The sequence below is a fragment of the Eublepharis macularius genome, chromosome 9, assembly GCF_028583425.1.
Source record: "Eublepharis macularius isolate TG4126 chromosome 9, MPM_Emac_v1.0, whole genome shotgun sequence".
Classification (NCBI taxonomy): domain Eukaryota; kingdom Metazoa; phylum Chordata; class Lepidosauria; order Squamata; family Eublepharidae; genus Eublepharis; species Eublepharis macularius.
This window is the reverse complement of record NC_072798.1, coordinates 103973174-103993393: the sequence shown is the minus strand read 5'-3', so window position 1 is coordinate 103993393 and position 20220 is coordinate 103973174. Positions and strand designations below refer to the sequence as shown.

Below are 20220 nucleotides of genomic sequence, written 5' to 3'. Positions count from 1 at the left end.
GCCATAACCAAGGTATGATAGCCAATGCTATTTTAGCTAGAAAAGAGCAAGAGTCCAGTAGCACCTATAAAACTAAGAAAATTTGTGGTAGGGTAGGAGCTTTCATGAGTCACAGCTCACTTCTTCAGATACGTCTTCAGATATTTTAGCAGTTGTTCCTGTGCTATTTTATGAGAGGGGGGTGTTTTATAGCTTAGATTTTTAATTCTGATGTTAATTATAAGTTTTGGAATTTTGTGTGAGACTGGGTCTGTCAGTTCCAAACGCTAAGCCTGGTGGGCCACCTGGTGGGCTATAAAGGCATAAATAAAACAAATAAGCTCTAGGAACGCAGCTGGGTTAACCACCACCAATATTCTCAGGCACCTTAAAGATAAACATATGTATCACTCCAGGAGCTTCTGCAGGTGCCCTGCATCTAACAAAGCTTGCCGACGTCAACTCAGGCTACAATACATTTTTTCCCATTTATCGAAAGCCACGGGACTGTGTTGCTTCAGATTAACCAGGTGCCTCAACAGTGCAATCCTGTGTGGATTACTACAGTCTCAACACATTGCTCTGAATGGGCTTTGGCTGGAATAATTCTGCATATCAGATGCCCCGGAGTACAGATAATATGAAGCCGTAACAGTTTCTTTGCCTTTTTAAATAGCTTTCAATATTCTTCCTGGTAACTGACCTTCCTATTTTTTACAACCTTTCACATCATACTATTATACCCTGCAGATGCACATTTCTCCTCAGGCAGCAATAAAACAATCCTTTAAAAGACCACGAGCTGCCAATCAGTTGTGCACGGTGCCAGCAGACAGGCTGTGCAGTACTTACGGGCAGAATCTCGAAGGTCTGTAGTGTCCCACTATTTAGTGTTATGGTGTCCGAGTCCACAGAAGCAGCTGAGGAATCAGCTGAGGCTGGGGGATAAACAGGGAAAGCACACAAATAAATAGGAGCAGGTATTTAATGGCCAAGAGAACAACGTGGCCCTGCGAAATGCGTGCAGCAGGCTGGTGTTACTCCCCAGGTGCTACAGTAGGTAGGAGGGAGAGTTAATAGCTTGTACATAAAGAGGCAATGACTACACAGGACGGCACAGTTATGGGCAGAAAAATAATTTGTTTTTTTAAGGACACGTCTTATGTTGCAGAAGTGGTGTGGTGTCGTGTCTCTGAATTCTTGTGATAATAAAAAGGGCGAAGGAGAGCCACATACACTACTCTAAAATTCTTGGAGTAAGGATGGGAGAAAAGCATGAAGAGAGACAGACACAGAACTCTATGATCTACTCTAAATGTATGGGCAGCAAACTGCCTGCATTACCAGAGGGGTGTGGGAACAGCCCACAGACCACAGCGGCTTCACCATTATCAATCATGCATACATGAAGACAGTGAACCAATTCCTTTTTATCCCAGGCCTGTTCTAACTGTCACTTTATCACATATATATTTATGGTCACTGCTACTGTGTAAAAATCTCGCCTGCTTGTCTGCCACTGGCTGTGTGTATATGCCATGTGATGCTTCTAGCTAAGTATTTGGGAAAGGAGAAGTGTGGATGTGGATAAGGCCAGGGCTTTTTTTTAGCTGGAATGCAGTGGGACGGAGTTCCGGCACCTCTTGAAAATGGTCCCATGGTCAGTGGCCCTGCCCCCTGATCCCCAGACAGAGGGGAGCTTAAATTGCCACAGTGCAGAGGGCAATCTAAACCCCCCTCTGTCTGGAGATCAGGAGGCGGGGCACCGGCCATGTGACCATTTTTGCCAAGGGTGATTTAAAATTTAAAAAACTCCCCCCTTGTTCCAGCTGACCCAAAGTGATGTCACTGAGTTCCACCACTACTTTTCCCAGAAAAAAAGCCCTGCATAAGACTGTGAGGTTTCTCCCCTTGGAGTACCCAACTTCCTGGAAGGTAAAGCAGTGAGTTTCAGCTACTTACAGACATGAGTAATCTGTACTGGGATCTGCAACGCTGCCATGGGGCTTGGCGAGCTGCCCGAATTCTCGTCCAAGCGAGCCACTCGAATCTGGACGTGCTGAACCCCAGAACCAGAATGAGAGTTAGGCAGCCCGGGTAAAGACTTATTCTCAGAAAGCTGGTGCCCCAGTGTGGTTTTCTGGCTCTCATGAAGCTGTTTCAGACCTTTGATAAGAACTGAAAGGGGCGGGAACATTTACTCAAACATGTAGCTGAAAGCAAGCAAGCAAATCCAGTGGGCAAAAAGTAGCCACTTCCCTTCCTCCTCGCCCACTGAAATATGGGGACCATGGTCAAAAACAGGATTATTGTTCAGATGTTTGTTGATGTGAAGCACTCTGAACATTCGGAAGGAACATTTTTTATTCTCTCTCTCCTGACCTCAAACCATACCACAGGTTACAGGCCTCAGCGACAGTATGCTCGGAACAAACTGCTTTGTTTTCAGAGGAGAATTTGGAATGTTTCTGCCACATCTCCAAACACATGCAGGGCACAAGTTCCTTCAGCAGTTTCAGAAAATATTCTGCTGAAACAACATAAAATTATTGCTTTAAACTTCTACATGTTCCTTGATGCAGTTTTCCGTAAGGGGGATGCAAGAGACAAAGAACTCTCACATTGTTCATTATCCATCACAGTTTCCAGCTAGACGGGGAAACTTCAATTCAGGACGTTAGAAAAACGGCACTCTCTTCCAGAACATGGCTCATGAAAAGCGGCCTGGTTCAGGTCTCTTGGCAAGTAGGCTGCCAATGAGCAATCAACACTCAGATTTTAAACCACCAGGAATATTCAGGGGTCGCCGGAAATAATGCCACTGCATATATAATTTCATAAATCCAGATCTTTGTTTTCCCCTTCTTGGGTTTTCAACCACTTCAGTTATTCAGGATTTGAATACTCAGGCGGAATTCCCTGAACAGGTAAAGAAGCAGAATATGTAACAGTCAACACTTTACCAGGAAATGAAACTTCTTTGTGGTTTGCAATCTGTCTCTTGATCGTCCACCATTTACTGCGAAGCCACTGGGGTGAGCGTACGCTGCTCCAGCCTTCAGCCAGCAGATCCCAGTTGATATCGTTTTCATCAGATACTTCTAGCTCTGCTATTCTGACAAGATTACATGGGGAGGAAAGCTGATGCTGGAAGAATCTTGCTTTTATCACATTTAGTAAGATGGCACAGTAACAGAAAGGCGGCAAGTTCTCAAAAAAGGAACAAGTGGTCTCAAGGGCTATTACTAGTGGTCAGCTGTCTACATCACAAAGTCAGCACTCAACTCTTTGACGGTCTTGGTGGGAGGCCAAGGCTAGAGATGGGCACAAACAGCAATACGAACAAAAAAAAGCCACAAAAAGCCCAATCTGCTGTTCGCAAACAAGCTGTTTGTGAGGCTCCATTCAAAATGAACGGGGGGTCGTTGCAAGCCTCGTTCGTTGCTGTTCGTCAAGCCAGACAGTCTGGCACCTGCAATCAATTCCCTTGGCAACTTGGGCAGGGACTCTGTTTGAACTCCTGCTGTTGCCCTGGAAACCCCAACCTAAGCCCAATTTAGCTTGATAGGCAGGTCTTCCTTTCAAGTGTGGCGCTCCAAATTTGTTACAACAAGGGAGCAAAGACCAGGGGGAAGGGGGGCTCCCAGCTCTGGCTTTGCAGACAGTGTGGAGAGGAAGAGAAACAGTTGCTGTTGGCATTTTGATAGAGAGAGTGCATTGGAGCTTGAATTTTGTGTGTGGTGGGATAGGGATCTACCCCTTCAAGTTCCAGGGCTGCTGCCAGGCTCTGGGGCCAGGCTATTATTTATTATTGGTACCTGTCCTGGTGCCTGCTCAGGTCAGATTTCTGAGTGGTGCAGTAGGGATCTTGACTTGGATGATGGCTGAAGGAGAGCCTGCTGGCCCCCACGAACAGCCAACTACGAACATGTTCGTGAACAGGGCCGTGTTCGTGGTTGTTCATGAGTCCCTGTTCGTGGATGGCAACGAACAATGGACATCATGTTCAGGGTTTTTTTCTGTTCGTGCCCATCTCTAGCCAAGGCCTGAACAAAGACTGAGCAATCCTGACATGAAAGGTTGTGGCATTCTGGCTGGGCAGTCAGGAGTGTCTTAGTCTGGTGCTGGTAGGTGGCAACAGGCCGAAACTCAGTCCTGGGAAAAGTAAAGTGCTGTTGGTTGATTAAAAAGCAAGTCAAGCAGAAACAAATATGTCTGCTATGGATGAAGTTGCAATCCATCTCAAAAAGGTAACTTGGAGGCTCAGGTGCACTTTTCTAGGTCTAAAGATGGAGGCACAGATATTCCGGGTCACACATAATGCCTTGAATGTGTTTCAGCTGGTTCACCAGCTGTGGTTCTCTCTTGAGAGCTATTATTTAGCCACCAGTATCCTTGGCCTGAGTACATCCTGCTTAGACTACTGCAAAGCACTTTACATGGGGCCTGCCTATGAAGACTGTTTGGAGGCTTCAACTAGTCCAAAATGCAGTGGGGCTAGTCTGCTTACTAGCACAAATTACAGGGACTGTATCTGGCTCATTTTTTTAAAAAAATCATCACTGGCTGCTGCTGCTCTGCTTCCAGACACAATTGAAAGATCTGGTTTTTACCAATAACTCTCAACAATAACTGAGACATAAGAAGAGCATTCATATGAAGTAACTGAGAACAGCAAAGCACAGCAGCCACTGTTTGTTGTGTTTTGGAAGATACCTCCAAAATACAAATAAGGAACTGCAGGGAAATTCTGCCTTTGCACCCCCCAAACAATCCTTTCCAAGACAAGCCGGTCAAACAAACCTCATGATGAGGTTGATTTCATCTTCCTTGGTCCACTCTGTGCCTCCACTCTGCTTCCAGTTCAGGTAGTTCAGCCATTTGGAGCGGCACTGTTTTTCAGACCGGGTTCCGACCCGTTCTGCTACAGCAGCCCAAGAGACACCTTGCGTGACAATGTCCCCGGGTTCTGTGCTGGTTAGTTCATGGACCACTTCAGCCAGCCTTTTTTCTTCTTCTTCAGTCCACTTTCCTGAAATCAGAGAAAGGCAGGTAACAACACAACCCCCAAAAGAGGAAAGCAAGATCCCCCAACATTTAGGCCCCAAAATTCTGAGTATTTTTAAAAGCCTGATACAAGAACAGGTTTTTCTTTGTGTTATGGCCACAACCTAAGATTCTTTGTTATGGCCAGGGCTTTTTTTCTGGGAAAAGAGGTAGTGGAACTCAGTGGGTTGCCAGCACAGGAGGCAACTCCTGGTGGGAGGTGGTGCCCCTGGTACCACATGAGTGCACGCAAAGTGCGCGCACACTCCCAGGACCGCACAATGATATCACTTTGGGTCAGCTGGAACAAGGGGGGAGTTTTTTAAAGTTTAAATTGCCCTTGGTGAAAATGGTCACATGGCCGGTGGCCCCGCCCCCTGATCTCCAGACAGAGGGGAGTTTAGATCGCCCTCCATGCTGAGTTGTGCAGAGGGCAATCTAAACTCCCCTCTGTCTGGAGATCAGAGGGCGGGGCCACCGGCCATGTGACCATTTTCAAGAGGTGCCAGAACTCCATTCCACTGCGTTCCAGCTGAAAAAAACCCTGGTTATGGCCACAACTGAAACTACAGACAGCCTTCCAGAGCAGGAGATGTGCTATAAATTCACTAGCATACATGATATTCTTTTAACAATGTGAGAGGGAGAGGTGAAATGGGAGACTGATAATATCAAGTGTGTATGTTGAAAAATATAATCTCTTTATACTCTGTTAGTCCCAGTTCACCTTTACAGTAAGGCTGCAACTACCCCTCTGTTGTTGGCTCCTGTGCCACGCTGGATGTTCCTCATTCTGAAAGCAGTTTGCATCCCGTGGGCACTTCCCACAGAGGCCTGAGAACAGCCTGTGGGTCCTGTGAGAAGCAGGCATGGCACCAGCACTTCCTACGTGATGCAGAACACCCACAAGTTGTAAGTCCAGTCCGCACCCCAGTAATCTGCGGCATGATGCTCATGAGGCACCATGGCTGCCACCAGCGTATTTCCTGGCACTCGCCTGTTTCTTTCCCAAACAGCCAATCCGAACTTCCCTTCATCTTGCTGGAGTGGGAGAGCCCAGGATGCACCATCTTTGGGTCTGTAGGGAGCACAGATCAGCCGTTCGGGAACAGCTGCCTTCCTCAAAAGGGGATGCCTGGCTTTGAACTTCCTGTCATTCTGTGGAACCTCCCCATGTTTTGCGATTGGAGCCAGCCCCGAGCAGCCTTTTTGCAACTGGCCCCACCATTCCTCCCCCCCCCCCCGCATGGAAACATTTTGTTGTGGTTCACACTTCCTGCTCTCAAAATTCCCCGAGTACCCCCAGGCTCAACAAGACTGCCCGGCCTTTTGCTAACACACACACACCCCTATCTTGCAGCAAGGGAGTGGTTTCATGGCACTACAAAGGCAACACAACAGCCTTCAGCTCAAGATGGAGACATCAGAGACATCTCCCCCCCCCCCCCCAAACGCCAGAGGAATACATAGAAGATGAAGTAAGGCAAATGTATTACCAAAGGCATGGAAAGCACGGAAAGGCTACGGATAACAGCAGGGGTGAGGGATCCATCCGAGAGAAATGCCTGCCACGCCCAGGGCTTCCCTCTGCCTTCCTAGCCCATCCAGATTAGTATCCACTGGCTTCACACAGAACACTTTCTACTCTAACTCCAGGATTAATTTTTTTAATAAAGGTAACAGGCTTCAAAAACAACCCCAAACTACTTCCTTGAAAGTGTTTATAACGTTTACAGGCTTAACTAGATTTTACCTGTTGATTTCAGCATGTGTACCTGTGTTGCAGGTATCCTTCATCAGCCTGCATCGGTCTTTCACGGAAGAGGCACTTCTGCCAAGGGCAGCTCCGATGGTTGCCCAGTCATTGCCATGCTTTATCCTTAGCCTAAATGGGAAAAAGGTGTGAGTACTGGGGGCACTCATTTCTTGTTGGTCAGTCACAGCAGAAGTTTCCTTGTGGATGAAAGCAATTAAAGACCCCGTTCCAAAATTCGGCTCTTAGAGAAGATTTCCTGCCAACTGGACAGGAAATCCACTGGCCTGAGATCTCTCAGGGAATCATAAGCCCTGTTCACAAGCTACAGTGAAGGCACATACAATCTGTGTATAGTGTGCATGTGATTGTTCTTCCCACGAGCATTAAATAATCCTGTTACATTCAACACATGTATAGCTGAATGTGTGATTAAAACCCCACATATATCCAGATACTAGCCTGTGGTTTCATTTGTAAAGTGAACATGTGTTCCGTGTGAACATTCCCTGTAAAGTGCCACTGATTTTATAAGCAGGTCACTCTGTACACAGTAGAGAGAGAGGAGTGTATGAAAGTCTGCTATAATGAAAGCCAAGGAAGTCCACCTCTGGCAATCCTAATTGACAGAATCATCCACCCCTGTCCCACCTCTGCTTTTCAAAGTGGCTTCAATCACTACCTCTTTATCTACAACTATATAAAAGGTGAGCCTTATGGGCGACAACTCACCTTTTACATTGACGCAGGCACAGTCGTCCTAAGCGTCTGCAGCCTCAGAAGGGCCCGCAGCAGGCTGGCTTCACCCTCCTCAGCCCTGAGGGGGCCGGGGTGGGTGAGCCACCCAGGCTGGGGAGGGGGCAGGGTGGGCAACCTGCCTGCGGAGCCCTCCCCAGCTGTAATTGGGCCAGGGCTGGTGGCAACTGCACTGCCCTCCTCAAGCCTTGATGGGGCGGGGAGGGGTGGCAACAGGCATGCCCGGCTCACCTGCGCTGCCCTCCCCAAGCCTCGATGGGGTGGGGGTGGTGCGACGGGCCCTGGAGTGCTCCTGCACTCTGCACCAGCCCATTTTCTGCCCGTTTGAGGGCAAACTGAGCCGGCGGGGCGCAGGAATGCTGCTGGGATGGCACAAGAAGCCCCGGAGTGTTCCTGTGCTCCGCATTGGCCTAATTTCTTCCCACCTGAAGCTGAATTGGGCTGGTGCGGGGCGCAGGATCGCTGCTGGGGTGACGTGACAGGCCCTGGAGTGCTCCTGCACGCCACACTGGCCTGATTCACGCCCACCTGAGGCTGAACCGGGGCACTGCAGGGCGCAGGATCACTGCTGGGGCAGCACAACGGGCCCTGGAGTGCTTCTGTGCTCTGCACTGGCCCGATTTATACCCATTTGGGGCCCTGCTAGAGCCCGCTGTATTGTTAAACACAACGGGCTTTGTTGCTAGCTAAACATAATGGTGTAGGGGCTAGTATGTCAAATTAGGAAAAAGATCTGGGTTCAAATCCTTCCCCCCCTCCCCCTTGGTCACCTTGGACTAGTCACTCGTATCCTAGCCTACCCCAGAGAGTCGCTGTGAGGATAAAAAGGGAAAAAGAATGATGTTCAGTGAGCTCCTTAGAGGAAGGGCAAGATACAATCCTAGTAGACGGGAGTTTTAATTCCCTTTCTGGAACTCTGTGCCCCCCTCACAACACCTACAAACCCCTGGAGCTCCCCAGCAGAGGCAGGGCTCTTGCTTTGCTCTCAGCCCCGCCACCTTTTCCCTCCCCCTCCTGCTGCCCCTCCTACTAGGGGGGGATTAGGCAACAGGGCTTGCCCACAGGAACCACTTGGGTTGCACCGGTGAGAAGGGGCCGGGAGGGAGGGGGCACCCAGCTCAACGCAAGGGCCTCCAGTTGCCAGCCCAAAACCAAAACAGCCTTCTGAAGGCTCTTCCAAACTGCTTATGGAATGTAATGGAAAACTCACTCCTTCAGTTTTTCAATTTCTTCAGGTGTATACCTGCAAAACATACAATATGCACATTAATTAACATAATACATAAAATTAATTTCATTTCTTTCGCTCTTCCATTCCTAGTGCTCAGTTAGCACGGTAGGTCATATGCTCATATGGTATGCTAATACTCTAATATTCATAGTATTCATAATATAATTCATAATATTCACAATATTGGGATAACAATGACTTTCAGAACCAGGGAAACCTCCCAGTGCAATATATCATACCAGCAAACTAGCAACCTCACATGCTAACAGTCCACCCTCGTTTTTAAGTAGTGGGCACCCACGGGCAGAGGAAGGAGAAGTGGGGCCCCTCCCGGAAGAATTCTGCCATCATCTGGATTGGCACTGCTCCCGATCTGATGTGAACACCTAAAAACAACACTAGACCTCGTAAGGTGCTGTACGTTGTCCTTGGCAAATCTATTCCTGTCTGGTATTTACTTAGCCACCATGTTTGGTGTAGTGCTTAAGAGCGCAGTTTGGTGTAGTGGTTAAGAGCGGCAGGACTTTAATCTGGAGAACCGGGTTTGATTCCCCTCTCCTCTGCTTGAAGGCAGCTGGGTGACCTTGGTTCAGTCACAGCTTCTAGCTCTCTCAGCCCCACCCACCTCACAGGGTGTTTTGTTGTGGGGATAATAATGACATGCTTTGTAAACCACTCTGAGTGGGTGTTAAGTCATCCTGAAGGGCGGTATATAAATAGAATATTATTATTATTATGTTGAGCACCAATCATTAATCTTGTCAACATTGTATCTGCAAACACTATAAATGAAGAGCATCATCAGTGAAGAGGAAGCTTTTATACGGCTGTTAGGGTGGGATTTAGGAAGAGGACAGACAAATAATGTAATTGACAGGTGGAAGTAAGAAACCGCCAGGAATTAATTTCCTGAAACGCAGGGGCTGGCAGTTATCAAACAGGCCCCCAGCATGTAAAATCCTACACACCACGAGACATGAAAGACAGATGTGGGCTTGTGCACCCACCTATAGAGCCCACACGGGCAAGTTAGAATCTAGCTGTCACCTGTCTGTCACCCAAAATAGGTAGTTGGGACATGTGGATGGCCCTGCATGTAGTGGCGATGCTGAGGTTATTCTTATAAGCCCCACAACCACATCCGACCATAAGCAGAGCTCACACTAGAATCCTACTCCTAGAAAGTGTTCTTAGACAGGCACTATTTATTTCTCGATGGTAACAGTGCTACAGGCTATACTGGGACGTACCCAACTGGAAGCTGCTTTTATATCCAAGTATTAACTGAGATTCTCTCCTGGGTGTCTCCCAAACCAGCTACTGCAGGGGATTTCTAAGCGCAACATTACTAGCTACCGTAAGTTATCAACTTGTAGGGATTTGCATCACATAATCTGATGCTTCTTTCCCCTCTCCTCTAGCTATTGCCTTCTGCTTTGACTCTTCAGGTCACACAACAATACGATTAGCTCAAAGGAACAGAAGGCCCTTTACAACCACAACCATACCGTTTGGGTCAAATGTTAGAAGGTTTTCATACTTGCCAACGTGGTTCCGATCATCATACATACGAAGGACTCGTCTATAAACAGCAAAGAGAGGCCGATTCAGACCCCACGCAATGGTCCTGTAGAAATCTTTCCTTTCATCTTTTGACATCTCAAAGATGATTTCTGTGGCATCTTTTATTCCACGTGCCTAGTCACATTAAGATTTGGATGACAATTTAAGTTTGCCAACATTTTTTTCAATCCATGAATCAATCAGTCAGTCCACTGTTACAAAGTTCTGCAAAATGTAGCTCACAAAAATGTATATCTCACCTTTTTAAAGAAAAAAATGTTCACAATCATGGGGTTTTTTTGGGGGGGGGAGGGCAAGGATTACTTTGAGAGCACCAGAATTTAGCTAATAAAAGAAGGAACACTTCGCCCATTGTGCTGGGATACTTTGGTTCATCTTAATTAATTCAAAGTTTTAATTTACATGGCTTTTGTTTGTGGATTCTGGGTTGGACCAACATGACTCCCGAATTTTTGTCTCATTACAATATCATGCATTCAAGAAATCAAGTATGTATTGAAATGTGTGGTTTCTGTTCAGGACTGAGAGTGCATCTTGTTTATTTGGTAGCAATAATTAAAAAACACAATAAACTAAGAAAAGCAAAATACATGTAAAGAGGTACTAAATTTGGGAAGACATTCATCTTTTAAAGAGTTGTCTTTAAAGTTTAAAATGTTAATTTACAAAACACTGCAATTATTGGTCTTTACTGCAGTTCTTAAGAATTGCAAAATCAAATGGAGAGTGAAAACAAAAAAAGAAATCTAAGTAATCATTAAAAAATATGCAAGTCCTTTAGAGTACATAAAAGGCAAACCGTGTTGCCAATGACTCACTTTTTATTACCATGTAGGTGCAGTATACAGAGATAAGAACAGAGCTGGGGGCAATATGGTTTGCCTCCCTGCTGCCTTGAGGCTTCTGGGGGCCTGGGAAGCCCCGGCCAGCAACGGGAAGACCCAGTGCTGTAGCACTGAGCCTTCTTGCTGTCAGCTCGCCACTGTGGAGGAGCCTGCCACTGCCATGGAGACTGAGGAGCTCTGCTGTGGAGGAGGAGCCTGCCACTGCTGCGGGAAGGCTCAGTGCGGCAGCGAGGCCCTCCCAAGGTCCCACAGTGGCAGGAGCCTCACTGCTAGAGCACAAGCCGATTGGCGGCCAAGGGGCTGGAGGAGGAGGGAGCCCCCCGATCTCTTCCCTGATCCCCCCCCCTTGACTGATGCTGTGGGCGGGGGGGAGCGCTGCTAGGGCCCACTGTATTTTTCCAAACAGGCCTTATGGCTAGTTTGGGATAAATTACGTTGGGATGGTTGAGGAATGACCTTCCTTGGAGGCTTCCAAAGACTGGCTCATGATAATCCAAACTTTTTGGATACAGGATGTCATGAAACGATATTATCCTGAATGAGACCATTGGTCCACAAAGGCCGATATTGTCTTCTCTGACTGACGGTAGCTCTTCAGGGCTTTAGACTGAAGTCTTTCACATCAGCTACTAGTACCTGATCCTTTCAAATGGAGATTCTGGGAACCAAACCTGGGACTTTCTGCGTACCAAGCAGATGCTCTGTCAGTGAGCCATGGTCCCTCGAGGGCCTTAGACTCCAGCTGGTATGTCTACAATGCAATTATTCTATGAACCAACACAAACAGAAGCACGTACACTTCTGTATTATGCCATTAACCATCTATGCAACAACGTAAGAGTCCCTCTCAAACTGGGGCTTCTGCTTAGCACGCTCCTTTGGGCCAAGCCTGCTCTACCAAGCCTCCTCTGTTCAGTTTCTTCACAACTCAATAGCTATTTTATTGCCCCATCACACAGGCTAAGCCTCATATTGGTGACACTGAAAATGTAAATGGTTAAGATACAACGACTGCTTTTTTCCAAGTTGAAATGGATTTGGGATGGAGGAGGATTAGCAGGGACAAAATGAGAATGCTAGTTTTTAAGTGTCTCTATGACAACCATGGTTTCCTTTTTTGTGTGTGGGAAAATACAGAAACCAGGTCTCATGCGCGGAGGACAACCCAAAGGAAGCAAGACGGCTTCCCACATTTCCTCAACCATGACTTTTATTTCTAGAAGTTCATCAACTTATCTGCATTTAAAATTTCCCTTAGTGTTTTTGGCCGTTCACTGCCTTGAGGATACTAATCAGAGTGGAAAGGCAGCATTTAAACGTTTTAAATAAATACTTAGAAGAGAAAAAAACGATTAGAGGTATTTAGAACAAAGGCAGCTTGAAACAGCTCCACAGGTATTGTTTCCAGGTAGCTGTGCTCATCACTTGAATATAAAGCATGAGTACAAGTTTTTTAAAGGATAACGTGAGAATAAGAAAGCTAGAGTTACAATGGGAAATGGATCCTATTACAAAAAACTCATGGACCAAAACTGACATTGTATGAACAGAAGAGAACGGTCACTTGTGCAAGATGAACAGGATTTCGGCCAGTTCTGCCCTACCCCCATCATATCTTAACTGTTCCCAAGTCCCTGACTTGGAAGCAGCTTTTGGGGAACCCAGGAGACTGCAGCAAGAAGGTAGAACAGGGAAATCCAAACAAGCAGAGTAAATACTTTTGCTATACTATGCAAAACTCAGTTATTCAGGAGGGCTTTTAATATAGGTAATAGGGCTGTGCTGTAAGGAAATGGTTCAGAGAGATGTTTTGATAAAAGGATGGGGACTGTAGACTATACTACTATGTACTGTCTGCTGCTGTAAGTATGTTCCCATTTGGTAGTTTCCGTATCGTTTAATATGTAATGTTCAATTGTTTATGTCTGTTTCACCAACATTTCAGCTCTGTATAGGATTTCTGCTTGGTTTTTTTTTCAAATTTCTGCAATCCATACCCTATTGTATTGTTTATAAAATGTTCCAGCCATTGATCGTATTGACTTACACTTGAGTCTCAGTGAGAAAGTCTCACTATAAATAACATCCATAAATAAATAAGTAGATGTAATTTTTATACTCTGTTTTCAAAGGTACCGTTAACTGGCCAAAGGCCAGTTAAATCTGTAAAATCTGTTTTACAGGTTTTGCTAAGAAAATTAAACTATGAAATGCAGACGAGATCAACCACTAAAACCAGCAGACCAATTGACTGCATCACACAGACCTTTAAGTAACGCTCAATGTTACTCATCAAAATGTCGATTTCTTCCTTCGACCACATTCCCTGCTTCCATTTATGGCCTTAAAAAGCAGAAAAGAAACTGTCATACAAACTATTCAGTCCTGAGCAGTCAAGACATCCAACTTCAAATATTAAGGGCTTAACTGGGTCAATGCAATGAACTGTACAGCACACATTTCCCTACTGTTTTACAATTAAATGTCACGGATAATGAGTTTACATTTAAGGACCTGAATCACTGAATACCTACTAGCAGCCTTATTAGATACACAACACTTTCAAACTATTACACTGTGGCTGCAATCCTAAGGACGCTTTTCTAGAAATAAGCACAGCTGAGTAACATGGGACTTACTTCTGAGCAGACCTGATTAGGATTGCTCCCTATATAATTTATGAATAGTGCTCTTAAATGACAAAGGTCCTCTTCATTCCCGAATAATAAATGTATACCTAGAAACATAATATGCCAAACATAAATGCCAACCTACCTTTGTTTGTCAGAGAATCCTTATCCTCTTTGGTTGTAAACCAGGCCTGACTCACTGCTGACACGTCTTCATTGCTCAGAGAAGAGATTTCATCCAGCTGTTCGTTCTGGAGAATCTGGGAAAGGGAAATTGAAGAGGATTCTTCAACTTGACATTCACTAACAAGAAGTTAAGAAGTATCAACTAAGAACGCAGTGACTATCTCAATGACTATCTGGGATTTGATTATATTAAATCAGAACGGTGCCTGACATTGCAGGAAGTGGGCAAACAAAAGCCCTTAGTCTGTCCTACCTGACAAGGCTATGTTTTTCTGTAGACCAATACTATGCCATGGCCCTTGTGTGAGCCCTGCATGGTTTGGTACTCAGAACAAAATGTAAAGAGGATGGCAAGATAGTGGGAAGTGCTTCTTGTTTTTAAAAGTTAGACATGCTTATCTTGACGAGACTGCAATTTAGGTATACTCTGCGTTCTCTGAGCGCCTCCCTCCACTAAAGCAAACATCTACAATAGAGCGCAACACACGAGGTGCCGCTGGTATCGCTACAAAAAACCACAAAACCCCTTTCCCACCTCAAGTGTAGCCACATGGAAAAACAATCATAGAGGTAACAGGAAAATCATGCACACAAGAAGAAGATGCAAAACCACCTGCTTTGTTTCAGAATATTTTAAGTTATTACTAATTGTTGATTGGGGGGGGGAAGTCCCAAGTGTATTTCTACTCAAGAGTTCCAGGCTAATTAACTCATTCATGGTGTTAATCTTCAAAAGGCAGTGGAGAACATACAGAGAACACGCTCAGACTGCTGCCCGATAACTTGGAAGTGATATTGGACCTGGATCTGAGTAACAGTTCCTTCGTTAAGATCGTTATCAGCCACTTCCGTCGTAGCAGTCATGGTCACCTCAAAGCTCTGATCACTTTCTGAAACTTCAAAAACATGCAGAAGTTTAAGATTAGTACAACATTTTTATCTTTATCATGAGCATTTCACTTTTTAAAAAACTGACATGAAAAGATCCTAAATTAATTCAAGTTAGAAAAACCTTCCATTAGCTGCAGCAAAATGAACATCAACAAACATTTTCAAATTAAGTTAAGCCCATTAATATTAGGGAGACACATAACTAATTACTCCTGCAGTTTCACTTTCATGTAGAACATTTTTTTCACAAATCCCTCTCTTAATTCCTTTGCCTGCGCTCCTGGTTAAGGTGTTCCTATTCAGTATATCCTATCCAAAAATATATCTGAAAAATACTTGATTAGTATTTTGGGGTCTATTCAGGAATCCTGATCATATCTAGGATTCTTGGACATACTGATATTTCTATCCTGATTAATCCCAGAAATATTCGGGAATAACTGGGGCTGCCATTGCAAAGGCCGCAGAAGCTTGTTTTTCTTACTCTCACATGTTTCCTGGGCAACAAAAGGGAGAGGGAAGGGAGGTAACGCTCGCAGGCAGATGTCATCACTCCTGCAGTTTCACTTTCTTATAGAATATTTTTGTCATAAAGTGAAGCAAAGGGCTTAAATACGGAGGATACAAAGGAAACTGGCTGAGGAGCTCAACTGTCTGTCCAACCACCAGGATTCTTTCATAGATCACATGAGAGAACTGTCGTGACTGGACAGACAGTCGACCTCTCTCTAATATGCAATGCCATTTGCCTGGGAAAGTCACCTCCCCTCCCCCCCTGGAAAACCAGCAAAGGGGGGAAAAACAAGCTGCAGCAACTAGCTGCAGCCTCAAGAGGAGGGGTTTTTTTAGTACATACCTTCTGGTGCCCACTACTAGGTTGGTTCTGTTGGGATTCTCTGGTTTGGCATTGGTTCTGTTGGGCTTTTTTGGTTCTTTTTGATTAGTGATTGCTCTTGTGTGTTTGCCTAAGGCTTTTTTGCTCTAGAGAGACCATAGGATTATCCCCCCCCCCATAGGAAACAATGGAGAGTAGTTGGGGGGACCTTGTTCAGGGGCCTGCAGAATTGGACCACTTGACCCAACCTTCTTGAAACTTGGCGGTCTTTAGTAGACAGACAGCCCTCACTCTGCCCCTTGGAAATGTTCCCATAGGATATAATGAACCCCGTTAATTGTGGAATCCTGAAAAAAGCCCAAAACTGGTATGGAAGGACCTGAATACTGGGAATACTGATATCTATGGCCTTCCTGATACCTGGATCTGAAAAAGACTAGGAATTTTTTTTTAGTGCATATTCCTACTCCTGGTGTTTGACAGGCCCTTCCATGAGCAGCGACAAGCTTACGTGGAACGGCAACAACCGAAATGCACGGGGTCGTGTCGTCCATACTCTGGTCATCTTCAGACGACAAGCACAGCCTCTTGTGTGGAGGTTCGATGTTGTCTTCAGAGTCTACTTCATCTGTCTCTATACACAAAAAGAGAGAAACGTTGCAGACGACACTTGGAAAAATCATCTGCTCAGCCTTTTCTCAACTGGTTATGTGCTTATTGCATATTAAATACATTCATTTAAGTGCCTGCTGTAACAATGTGACCCAAAGCCCAATGGAAAATGTATTACAATCTTGCTAACTTATTGCTGTCAGAAGCAAAAGGTCAAGGTAACACAGTCTCTCTAACAGCTCATTGTTACAAACCCATTTAATTGTGAATAAAAAAGCTGATCTGTAATTACTAATCCCAGAAAGCCTATTACTTATTTACATTAAGCAAGTAAGAAACAAATTATTTAAAAAAAATATTATTGATTTCTATCACTCCAGTGAATGACATACAACACTAGAAACAGACAGATAATGTTAATAATAAACAAAGAGTAGAAAGGGCTACTGGATACAGCGAAAATCTATTTTATCTGACTCAAAAATGTTTGCAGAGCTTTAGAAACAAACACTGAGAGATCTCTGTCTTTTGGTGCTACACCTCTGAAGATGCCAGCCACAGCTGCTGGCGAAACGTCAGGAACTACAATGCCAAGACCACGGCAATACAGCCCGGAAAACCCACAACAGCCATCTTTAGAAACAACTTCTACAGGGTACCTCTTTCAGCAGTTCTTGGTTAGTGCAAGAACCCGGGTCATATTCTTCAGTCTCATGCTGGGCTTGCTTGCCAAACTTTTCAAGACCATGACTGTGCTTCATAAGAAGAGATCCCCAACAGTTTTCTACTTTTGCACACTGCAGGGGAAGCCCAGCAGTGACAGGCAAGCCGATTCATCCTGCCCACCATCTTGCTGAAGAACCCCCTAAGTTTCTACAGAACCCAACATTCTCTGGGACAGTTTCCAATCTCTGGGTCTAGAGCAAGCATCCTGTAACAAAGCCCACGTTGCCCCAAACACCCAACTCTCCTCTCATCTGACCCCGATTGTTAGTTCGCCATATGAAATAAGATGGAGAACAACAGCTGTCAGTACCATCCTGAGGGCAGTGAAGTATAAGATTCCCTTCAGTGTCTTGGGTCAAAGTCACGGAATTCACGGTTTCTACTGTCACTGTGTCAGACTCTTCTTCAGCTGTGCTCATACTCAGACCTAAGTGGGAACAAAACACAGATCAGGACGCTGACAATGTTTTTGAGTCCATGGCAGCTTCTGCTGTGGGATCAAGGGCCGCTCCTTTTGCGGGTCAAATGCTGTGCGTAGAGAAAAAAGACTGGTAAGCACCATGAGAAGATACAGCCCTAGAAGAGAAAGAATCCCTTTCTTGTGCTGGGACACAAGAAAGGGATGAGATTGTCTACACACCTGTTTCAAGAGAATTCTATTTCACTTTCACAGAAGTTGCCAGGGCATCTCAATTTCACTGTTGTTCTCCACAGCATCACGTGCATTACTTATTAGTGCCATATTTTATTAAATTTATTAAAACATTTATATCTTGCCGTTCCATATGGTTCATGACCGCTTCATGGGTAACTATTTATTTATTTATTTCAAATTTCTATTCCGCCCTCCCTGCGAGCGGGATCGGGGCGGATAACAACGTATTAAAATACAGTGAAATGACATCCCGCCCACCAGCTGACAGGAGATGCCCAAGTTTTAGCTTTGGTCTTGATCTGACCTGCCCAGCTGAATCTGCGACTTGGCTTTTTACTATACATGCATGTGGTTTTATCTCCTTTTCTTTCCTAATTCACATACCAATATGTGCATAGACTCTCTCACATAATTCCTAGGGACAGTCCACTGAAAAAACACTCATTACAACTTTAAAATGGCCAAGCCTGTCTAATATTGTACCGTCAAGGACCTCTAGTCATTATTAGTTTTATGGAACACTGACTCTTTAGAAATGGAAAGTTCTCCACAGAAAGTGAAAGCAGCAGAAAATCTTCTGCCCCTCAGCATGGGTTATCAGCTTCAGTTGTGCGTACAAAGTGCCCTTTTGCCAGAGTTCCTAAGTGCGCGTGCCATGATGGCAGAGAGATACAGCTCCATTTCTGCCTGCTATCCTCGAAGACTGGATGTCCTGGCAGGGATTTATACACTGCTGTAGGTGATTGCCTGCAGAGCGAGTTGGAGCTGAGGCAGTGCTGAAACAGAGCATAACCAAAATTCTAAGCCTGACGTATTAAACAACACAGAAACTACACAGTAGGGTTATATTTACTGCAACAATACATGGTATCATAGAATCACAGGGTTGGAAAGGACCTCCAAAGTCATCTAGTCCGACCCTTGCAAATGCAGGAAATTCACAACTACCTCCTTCCTACACCCCCAGTGACTCCTGCTCCATGCCCTTAATGGCAAGTCACTGCCTGGATCCCTAGCAAAGCTGGCCTAGGGAAAATTGCTTTCTCATCCCAAAGTGGCAATTGGCCTTACCCTGGGCATGTAAGAAGGGGCCACGAGTGTCATGTTCAGAATACTTTCAGGTATGCTAGTGCCAAAGAGACTCCATTTTAATCCTTTCAGTAGTATGAGTGCTTTCTTCACAGGTGCCAGGATGTTCCCAGGCAGCTATCTCCCAGAGGAGGAATGTTTTGGCTACCGCTGTTCCAGCCTTGAAGGACTTTCGCTTTCCGAGCTTCAAAGGGATTGTTATGAGAACTATGGGGGGAGGTTGGGCCTGCTGGGATCTGTTACTTTGTGCCTCATGCTTTGCCTGTCATTGGTAACAATTCACATGTACCATCCTGAATATTGTATTCAGGCTCGTGGACTATAATGCATTCTTTCTTCAGTAAACTTTTGAAAACAACGGGCTTTTGTCTGATTGCAGAAGGTAGTCTGGATTAAGGACATTATCTAGCCACAGTTCTGACATTTTGTTACCAATCACTTTTCCAATGCCTAGGCCGGATCAGACGGACTCCAAAGCAGTCCCAGTTAGGGACCCTTTGTTCGATCCGTATGCCTCCCCCGGCTCTCAAGGATTGGAACCTCAAGGACCCGTACCAAGAGGCAACGGCTCCTCTGTTACTATGCTCTACACTCTCGCTCCCAGCAGTGCGGATACCTGGCCTAGAGCTACAGCCGAACCACTGTTTTCCGTACCCACTCCGACGCAGTGGGGCGCGAGACCAAGGGAGGTGAGGGAACGAAGGGCTAGTACGGTGTTCACGCAACCACCGATGGACGGCCGACGAAGTTTAGAGTCGATACCCGAGCATGCCAGCAGCCAACCGTGGCTCTACTGGAACAGGACAACCAAGCAAACGGAGTGGGAGACGTCCCGCCGCGGTGTCCTAAGCTGGGACTATTCAGAAGTTACCCCGTGGTCGGGGCAACCGGATGTAAGTGAGCACCATTGGATGCAGCTTCAAAGCAGAACTGTTGCAATTGACACTGGTATTTCAGCGGTCACCGGTTTGGCGAAAGGGATCTTAGCTGCAAGATCACAAGAAGAACAAGGCAGGGAAGAAATCTTGCCTTGGCAACAGACGAAAGCCACGAGACCACATACAGAATATGTGCCGACCTCGCAGGCTACTGAGTACACGGAACAGGAGGGAGACAATCCAGATAGAGTACAAGTTTTGGAGACCAGACTGGCAAGCATGGAAGAAAGTCTAGCTCACGCCGTCCACCTGCTGTCTGTACTCGTGGTGGGGGACGGCGGAAGAGAACCGCCAGCTGGTCTACCAGACATCAGTCAGGACATCAGTCAAAGTCTGTCTACGTTACAAAGCCTTGTGCCCCGTCCTGAGGGCCCAATCCAGCCGTGGCCGCAACAGCCAGACGAACCTGAAGATCCTGAGCCTGATACAGGGGAAGGAGCCTGTCCAGAAGACCCCTGTCCAGA

General features: G+C 45.7%; 1 protein-coding gene across 1 annotated transcript in view; it reads right to left on the bottom strand.

The window, feature by feature from the left end:
• DMTF1 (cyclin D binding myb like transcription factor 1) overlaps positions 1-20220 on the bottom strand; it is a 40276-nt gene that overhangs the window by 9189 nt on the left and 10867 nt on the right. The window contains exons 2-13 of the mRNA XM_054988060.1: positions 17385-17501; positions 16248-16370; positions 14812-14906; positions 13970-14084; positions 13461-13537; positions 10306-10463; positions 8745-8777; positions 6801-6910; positions 4783-5011; positions 2943-3094; positions 1942-2157; positions 832-917 (exon numbers count right to left, since the gene is read on the bottom strand). Of these exons, the coding sequence (XP_054844035.1) occupies positions 832-917; positions 1942-2157; positions 2943-3094; positions 4783-5011; positions 6801-6910; positions 8745-8777; positions 10306-10463; positions 13461-13537; positions 13970-14084; positions 14812-14906; positions 16248-16370; positions 17385-17501 (1511 nt within the window). The remainder of the gene's footprint in view (positions 1-831; positions 918-1941; positions 2158-2942; positions 3095-4782; positions 5012-6800; positions 6911-8744; positions 8778-10305; positions 10464-13460; positions 13538-13969; positions 14085-14811; positions 14907-16247; positions 16371-17384; positions 17502-20220) is intronic.